General features: G+C 40.7%; 1 protein-coding gene across 1 annotated transcript in view; it reads left to right on the top strand.

Annotated features, from left to right (window-relative positions):
• Positions 1-363: 363 nt before the first annotated feature.
• The window catches only part of Hmgxb3 (HMG box domain containing 3), a 54784-nt gene continuing 45999 nt past the window's right edge, over positions 364-9148 (top strand). Inside the window, exons 1-4 of the mRNA XM_013025486.1 lie at positions 364-504; positions 1380-1554; positions 5414-5911; positions 6941-7039. Of these exons, the coding sequence (XP_012880940.1) occupies positions 368-504; positions 1380-1554; positions 5414-5911; positions 6941-7039 (909 nt within the window). The 5' untranslated portion in view covers positions 364-367. The remainder of the gene's footprint in view (positions 505-1379; positions 1555-5413; positions 5912-6940; positions 7040-9148) is intronic.

The raw sequence follows: 9148 nt of genomic DNA, 5'->3' as shown, positions 1-9148 counted from the left end.
ATTTTCAGTGGGTGTTTTTAACATCATTTGAGGGCCTTATAAAATGATCAGTCCAAGCAGGCAGCTGAAAGCAGCCATCAAGAAACATCGAAAGTGATTAACACAGTGTCTATCTTATCATGTATCAAATGACTTTGTGGGCCTTCTGTGGGCCAGACATTTCCTGCCTTTCCTGGAGATTAATTCAGAGGACTGAGTAGAGCCTTGGAATCTGGATGTTTATCAAGTCCCTGTGTGCTTCTTAGGATCTTGAATTTAGGAAATAGCTAAGCCTTAAATCCAACAGAGGTAAGGGATTATTTGATCTGGAAGCTCTTGGCCTTGTAGGATGGATTCTTAAAACACTATGTTTGATTTTCCTCTAGCCATGGATGCATCATATGATGGTACTGAGGTAACTGTCCTGATGGAGGAAATTGAGGAAGCCTACTGTTATACTTCCTCTGGACCACCCAAGAAGAAGAAAAAATACAAAATACATGGAGAAAAGGCCAAGAAACCCAGGTTAGCCAATTTTTTTGGTGGTTGCTGGTATTTATGAACAAGCTACTTAAAGAGCTATGTTGGAGAAGACTTCTGAGATTCATTGAGAAAGATTCATTGAGAAAGCGTTTAATTGACTTAAGTCTGAATGGGCATTGGGGTGGAGGAGAGGGAGATGGGCAATGGAAAGTGGTGGGATTTATGCCAGCATGTGTCATTCTTGTTACAGTTTCATTATATTTCCTGGCTGTCATAAGAAATTGCACCATTCAGAGGAGAATCTACACACAAAATACATTATTTTTAGTATTGTTTAAATATTTAAGACGACATTAATAAAATTACAAAGTTGTAAATATTGCCATTGCTATCTATAGAAAATACCTAGATTGCAGTTTTAATCTCCCTCTTAACTATGAACACTGCAAGTGTCTTGGTAACTTTGATCATTCTACTGCTTTCCTCTCAGCCTGGAGGAGGTGCTTTTTACATATTAAATGACCGAAGACTATGTAAAGGAGCAAAAAAATGTAACTGGTAGCCAGCTTGGGTAATCATTTCCCTTAGTAACCTTGTCCTGGGAGAGGAATAATAGCATGCTTGGATCTTTCTTTGGCTCTATTGGCTTTTAAGGCAATATATTCCTGGATATATATCCAATATATATTCTAGTGGTCTAGATGAACCTTTGCTTCTAAGTGTTTAAAAGGAGCACAGCTGTCTTTACCAAACACCATCTAGGCTATCACAAATAATATTTGCTTGACCTCTAGTCCCTATTTAGGTAAATGCATTCAATCAAGAAGTTGGATTTTATATAAACTTGTTGATTGCCCAGCCCCTAACATTATAGTATGTGCTGGTTGAGTAAGGGAAGAAATTTATTGCTTCCTCAGATCTGCTTATCTTCTCTACTACTATGACATCTACTTGAAAGTGCAGCAAGAGCTTCCCCACCTCCCACAGTCTGAGATCAATAAAAAGATCAGTGAGAGCTGGAGGCTTCTCAGCGTGGCCGAGAGGAGTTACTACTTGGAGAAAGCCAAATTAGAAAAAGAAGGTTTGGATCCTGTAAGTAATTATACCCCCTGTTCTTTTCTTGGGAAGATTTTTATCACTTTACTTGAGCCTGCCATTATCTGCTTCCATTTGATGATTTTATGAACTCTGTTGTTCTCTTTGATTGCAACAGAATATAGAGCTGGCATTTTGTGAGTTCTGTGCAGTGAATCTTACTTTACTTTTTGGACTAAATTTTAGTATAATGGAGCTCCTAATTCTCATGGCTAGTTAGTAGAATTTCCTTTTAATATAATAACTTCTGTAAACATTTCCCTTATACTGTGTTTTCATATTATAAAATTCAGTGTAACTTTGTGTTACACTGACTGGTATCCTTATAATGTAATCAGGAATTAGGCTTACAGTTAAGATATAGCAGTTTTGTGTAATGTCAGAGTCTTTCTTAATGCTGTTGGTTGTAAATCATGCTAGAAGCAAAAAAAAAAAGAGGCAAGATTAAAGTTAGAGATGATGGCAGAGTCTGAGGCTGAGCTCTTAAATGTGCATTTTAAAAATTAATAAGGAAGTAGTTAGATTTATGTCTGCCATTTTATTAGTTCTAGTTCCCATGACAAAATACAGTGATGGTAAACTGGTGATTATTGTTCATTTGTCTTTTTTTTTTGTGGCAATACTAGGGCTAGAACTCAGGGCCTCAAGTTCTTGCATGGCTTTTTCTTTCAGACTGAAATTCTTGTTACTGCAAGCTGAATTCTTTTAACTTGAACTCCTCTTTTCAGTTTAAGTAATTGTCTCAAAATTGTTTTTGATAATGTAGAGAAAAGTTGTTACTTTTGGAAAGTAACAACCACATTATAGCAGAATGTGCTTTATTTTCCCTTGTTGGAGTCCATTTGTAACTGCCATTTAGATTACATTATCCTTACTAGCTTGACATTCCACTGCCTTAAAAGAGCTTTGTGTAACCTTCACTCTTGAAGATGCACCTCTCTATTCCCTCCTCTAGATGATTTATTTAAAATGAGTTTGAGAATCTCTGTAGAAGAAGTAAAGTCTTAAGAAAATACACCTATTCTCTTTGGTTTCTGCATTATAAAATCAACACTATTAGGAATTGGGAGTGTAACTCAATGGCAGAGAACACTTGAGGTTTTCAACCCCTAAAGCTCTACCCTCTCCTATCAGCAGCCATTTTGTCAGAGATAAAATGCTGTCTAATCCTAGAATTATTTGGATTTTAAAACTAGATACTAATGTAAGTCCTTAATAAGATTTAAAACTTTGGAATTAACCATGTGCAATGATTCTTCCTTTCTCCTGTCCTTATTTATATTTACCCATCTCTACTACTACAGCCAAATGATGACTAGAGTAGCTCTGATAACTCTTCTAAATGAGTGACCTTAATAGAAGTATCATTTAACTTTTTTTTTCAAATATTTCTTTATTGAGATTACATAAATTTCACAATACTGTGGCATACTTAGCTATAAGTCACAGACACCTTATCTTCATCATTATCTTAGTCTTGGTTTCCTTATATGTAAAAACACTTAAAACTATTCATAATTTTTAAAATAGATGATAGAAATCTCTCTGCTGAGTTCTTAACACATTGGCTTGGTCCATAAATGTTGTTGTTAAGTAGATTAAATTAATAATAAGAAAAGTTAGCATTTATTGAACACCTGGAAAGTTCCAATGTCTGAGTGAAGCTTAATGTGCTATATTTGTCCTTCCCCAGATTTCCTGGAGAGTGAAGGTATATGTCTTGGGAGCCTGTTGGCACCCCTGGGGCAAGCTATTCCTTGGTGGCTCTTCAGATCTCCTGCCAAATATGGGGCCTATGGTTCTGTGTTACTCCTTCCAGTCTGAAAAACTAGTGTTATCCTGACTATCCAAGTTTTTCTGTTCTTGGGTTAAGTCCAGACCTTCCTTTGTATGTGCCACCATTTAGTCTTGTTTCTCTATTCTATCTGCTTCAAAGGGTGGTCTAAGAATGCAGTTCTCCATTACTTCAATAAAGGACTCAAGTCTGCCTGCTTGCATATTTCATCTAAGTGCTTAGTTTCTTTTATCTCTAAGTATTGCCTTTGTGCCCTAAGTAGTCTCATTGACTTCTTACTTTTGATTTCACTAACTTTTTATAATTGACTTGAGCACTCTTTTTAAAAGATCCTTAATCTTTTGGGGGATGACTTCCCATTTAAGTTGAAATTTTTCAAACAAAAATGCTTTTTCTTGGTGCTAATTAGTTGTACAGGGCTGAATTTCTAGTAGTTGGTCTTGATCTTTGGAATACCTGACATGAAATCTAGATCTTTACAATTTACTAATTTTGTGGTTAGGAAATTTAACTCATATCTGTTAGCTTTAATTTTCTTATGTGTTAAATGGGAATATTGTTAAATGGGAATAATAGTAATAGTGTTGTTTTTTAAGACAAACTTAGATCATGAGTTTAAAAGCATTTTCTAAATGTGTAAGGTACTATATCAGTGCTAATACCCATTTATCCTCCTTAATATATTCAGGACCTTATCTGATAGCCCTTTGGTAAATACTCTGGATCAGAGTCTTCTCAGTTTTATGACCTGTTTGTCCCCTTCTTTTTTTTTTTTTGTCGGTCGTGGGGCTTGAACTCTGGGCTTGGGCACTATTGCTCAGCTCTTCAGCTCAAGGTGAGTGCTTTACCAGTTTTCTAGTGGTTTATTGGAGATAAGAGTCTCACAGACTTTCCTGCCTGGACTGGCTTTGAACCGTGATCCTCAGATCTCAGCCTCCTGAGTAGTTAGGATTACAGGCGTGTGCCACCGGTGCCCGGCTTGTCCCCTTCTTTTTTATTTTGTTCTAGTTTCGTTTTTGTTTTGTGCTAGTCCTGGGGTTTGAACTCAGAACCTGAGCTCTGTCCCTGAGCTTTTTTCTTCAAGGCTAGCACTCTGCTATTTGAGCTTTTTGGTGTTTAATTGGAGATGCGTCTCATGGACTTTCCTGCATGGTCTGGCTTTAAACCATGATCCTCAGATCTCAGCCTCCTAAGCAGGAGTTATCAGCACCCAGCTTGTTTCCGTTTCTGAAATAGAGTCTTATTATGTAGCCCAGGCTAACATTCCCTTTAGTTCCTATCCATATATTGGGATCACAGACATGTACTACCATTCTTGACTCATCATTCTTGTCAGTCTTCAAGAAACAGATGAATTCAGAATCCTGACTTACTGCCTTCAACTCCCAACTTGCTTTTGGGATTTTTAATGAACATTATCTGGTGCTTAAATTGTACTTTGGAATCCTACAATACCAAAGGTTGAAGGGAACTCATGCATTTCTAGAGTCTTCTTCCTTTATAGATGTGACAGTTGAGGCCACAAGAGGGGAATGCATTTGCTCAAGACTATACCAGGCCTGGTGTTCCAGAGCATAGTTTTGATGCCAAGATCAGTGTTCTGTTCATAATTCAATCCATGTTATCTGTTTCCTGTGTGATTGAACACGTAAGGTACATTCATTTAAATGAAAATAATGTTGATGGAGGCTGACCCTGTCTGTTAGCTCAAGAAAGTGTAGCCTGAAATTGGATGCTGTTGGCTCACACCTGTAATCCTAGCTACTCAGGAGGTTGAGATCTGAGAGAATTGGAATCTGAAGCCAGTCTGGGCAGTAAACAGTTAACCACTAAAAAGTCTGAATTAGAGTTGTGGTTTGAGTAATAGCTTTCTAGCCTTGACTAAAAAAGCTAAGGGACAGCACTCAGGCTCTGAGTTGAAGCCTCAGTACCAACACCAAAAAAAAAAAAAAAAAAAAAAAAGTGCAGTCTTTTTGGTTATTTTGCAGGGGAAAAAAATGAGCTGATCAGTGTGTATCTGTCTGACCATAGTCCATTTGCTTCTCTCTTCGTCATCCTCAGAACTCTAAGCTCTCTGCACTGACTGCTGTGGTTCCAGACATTCCTGGTTTCCGCAAGATCCTACCCCGCTCGGATTATATCATCATCCCCAAGAGCAGCCTACAGGAGGACCGGAGCTGCCCTCAGATAGAGCTATGTATGGCTCAGAACCAGATACCCCCTAAAGGACTTCCTCTTCCGTCCAACACTGTCCCAGAGACAGTTTCCAGCCATGCAAGCATGGCAGAGCAGTGCTTGGCTGTGGAGGCATTGGCTGAGGAGGTGGGAGCCCTTGCTCAGCCAGGTGGTGTACAGGAGATTGCCACCTCAGAGATCCTCAGCCAGGATATGCTTCTGGAGGAGGCTTCCTTGGAGGTAGGGGAGAGCCACCAGCCTTACCAGACAAGCTTGGTAATTGAAGAGACCCTATTGAATGGCTCACCAGACTTTACCCCTGGAAGCCTGGCTATGCCCCACCCCCAAATTGGGGAGAGCGTGTCAGTGGTAACAGTTGTGAGGGTAAGTGGCTTTGGTACTAATGTCTTTTGCTTTATCTGGAGTTACTAACAAGGCAGCCAGCAGCACCATGTAGTAATTTTGGAGCCGTGGTCATTTAAAGTGCTGGTATAGCACTTGTACTGGAGTAATTTATCAAGTGCTTCTGACTCTGGGACTTACTAAAGTTCTCATCAGTTTCTTTGCTCTGCTCAGCCTGCATTTCTATCACCTAAGATGGTACATGAGGTACATAAGTGGAAACAGTATTTAGGTTATCTATAAGGCAAACCCAGGACTTGTCAGGCTATTAACACCATTGTGTTCAAGTCAGTTTCAACAAACAGTGCTTGAATTGTGTATGAAAAACATTCAAAGGAATTACTGGGCATCGAAAGACAATCACACTCAGGTTGATAACAGTAACTGAGAAAGAAAAGGGAAATCTGTCATGCTTAGATGAAGGGAAAGCAGCACATGGGTTTTACACACAGACACACACAGACACACACACACACACACACACACACACACACCCTCCACCTCCCCCCCCCACACACACACCCCTCCACCCCCCACGTGCAACTTTTATCCTGATGGAATAGTTGCCTCAGAAATGAGTGTCTAACACTTTGAGCCACAGTGCCTCTTCCAGTTTTCTGATGGTTAATTGTAGATAAGAGTCTCACAGATTTTCCTGTCTAGGCTGGTTTTGAACCATGATCCTCCGAGCTCAGCCTCTTGAGTAGCTAGGATTACAAGTGTGAGCTACTATCCTAGATGAGAGTCTTTTGGCTCAGCCTTAAGTGACACAACATGCTCTGGGTGGGTAAAGAAAGAAGGTACCCCTACAAAGAAGTCCTTCCCAGGTCTAGTCCTTGTAGTTTTATCTTTCTTTAGTCTGTTTTGAGATAACCAGACTTCTTTCTTTTGATAAGCAGTTTGGATAAGCATATTGTCTATGATATTGGACTAGACTGACTGTTCCAAGTGTGTGGGTGGCCTTGGTGTTCTGCACTGTTTCAGTGACACTATCTTTTTCATTTCCCACAGGATTCCAGTGAAGGTAGCTCCTCTGCACCAGCTGCTCAGTTCATCATGGTGCCTCTACCTGCCTACTCAGTAGTGGAGAATCCCACCTCTATCAAACTGGTTAGTACATGGGGAATAGAAGACTGAAACTAGCAAAAACCTTAGTTATTTCATGTATGTTTACAAATTGTGCTTGTATAGTAGAGCTCCCACTAAGCCACAAATTTCCCTCAAGTCATATAAAACTTCTCTTGAAGTTGGTTTCCCTGAAATAGTTCCATGAATTTTATTAAATTCTCGGGAGCATATATGAGTTTGAAAAATTAAAGAGCCTCTGATCCAATTAGATACTGTGATTGTACAGATTAGAAAATAGATCCAAAGAAGAGAAAGTACTTCAAGGTCTCTTAAGCTGTAAACCAGAACCAGGATTTTGGTTTCTTTAATCTCGGTATGGATGTTTTTTCTATCATAGGCTACAGCATCTGAGCTGAGATTTACCTCTAAATGTCTTTTTGGTTAGTTATAAATGGTATGTTAAGTACTTCTCAGTATTTGCTCCTGACTAGTATTTTGTAATACAGTTGATTTTGTGTGTGTGTGTGTGCGTTATATTGGAGTTTGAAGTTGAACTCTGGGCCTGTATTCTAACACTTGAGTCCTGTCCCTAGCCCTGTTTGTTTTCATTGAAACATTTTTGCGCAGGCTGCCTGGGCTACCATCGTCCTATTTTACTTTCTCTCGTACCAGGGATGACAGGAACCCACCACCAGGCCCAGCTTAATGGTTTAGTTGAGAGACTAGCCAGGTATGTTACCACAGATCGACATTTGTATACAGGTTATTCTTTGTAATAACTATCAGGACACCTTCTCTGGCAAGCAATGGACTAGGAGATGTTCCCTAGAGTTTGGGCCACTTTCAACAACCTCTGCCCTGTCTGGCCTGGAGTTACCACTTCCCATAACCCATTATAACAAGGCTTCAGAAAATGCCACTCATATGCTGGGTCACAGAGTACATGGAAGAGAATGAGAGCCTACTTCGCTGAGTGGTGGCTGCCAGGTCTTTAGATAGCAATTATCTCAAATTCATTATTTGCATCAATCTATAGAAAAAAGGGAAGGAGGGCTCATTGCTCAACCGCTGCAAATTCTTAATGGTGATGCATATTGGGGAGCAGTGACACCATTTGCTCTGTGGTGGAGTTTACCATTGGACCTACCCAAGCCTCTCATTGGGGAGGTTCTGCACAGTCTTCAAGTTGCACCTCTTCAAACTCTTGCTTCAACTTCGTAGGGTCCCACAGGTCTGAGGGGCCTCAGCAACAGGGGTCAAGGAGGCTGCCAAAATCTTCCCCTGGCATACTGTGTCCTCACGTGCAGGACATAACAGGACCTCCTTCAGCTCCTCCTCCGTCCTCCTCTTCTGGGAAAGCCAGCCTACACACTCACCTTTATCCTGATATAGATCATCTAGGACTTCTATGTGTTCTTTATAGAAAACTATGGACTCTTCAATGGTGATAATGTGTTCTGACAACTGGCTGCATCAATGTTGAGGTCATTCACTTGATTCTGGTAGTCTGCCTTGTCTGACAGGTTGCAGATGAAGCAGAGATTTTCAGCTTCTGGACACCTGTATGTCCTGGTCCGTCTCCCAGAGGGGAAGAGGCCTGGCACTCCAGCTTTCTCTAGCACTGGGCTGCCAGGTTGGCCAGGCAACCACAACAGGTTTGCTGCTTCTACAGCTGCCAGCTGAGCTTCACCTTTCTTTGATTCAGTAATGGATAGTACTTCTAGGTAAAAATCCCACATTGATTTGTAGGTTGTTTAGATCCTCTGGGACAGTCACATCTTGGGCAGTTGCCCTTTTACTCCTTCCTACTGTTTCTGTTTTTGTCAGTTGTGAGGCTTGAACTCTGGGCCTGGGTGCTGTCCCTGAGCTCTTTGGCTCAAGGTGAGGTCTCTACCACTTGAGCCACAGCGCCACTTCCAGTTTTCTGGTGGCTAATTGGAGATAGGAGTCTCACAGACTTTCCTGCCTGGGCTGGCTTTGAATCATGATCCTCAAATCTCATCCTCCTGAGTAGCTAGGATTACAGACATGAGCCACCACTAATCTGGTCCCTTTCTACTTCTTTGCTAAGGGCTTCACCTTTCCCAGGGAAAGTCAGGAAGCTCAACTGGGCCCACAGCTGTTTGTTCTCATGCCTTGTTGCTTCCAGGC

Source organism: Dipodomys ordii, unplaced genomic scaffold (assembly GCF_000151885.1).
Source record: "Dipodomys ordii isolate 6190 unplaced genomic scaffold, Dord_2.0 Scaffold85, whole genome shotgun sequence".
In the NCBI taxonomy this organism is placed as follows: Eukaryota; Metazoa; Chordata; class Mammalia; order Rodentia; family Heteromyidae; genus Dipodomys; species Dipodomys ordii.
The sequence above is the reverse complement of the archived record's forward strand: the minus strand, read 5'-3'. Positions and strand labels throughout refer to the sequence as shown.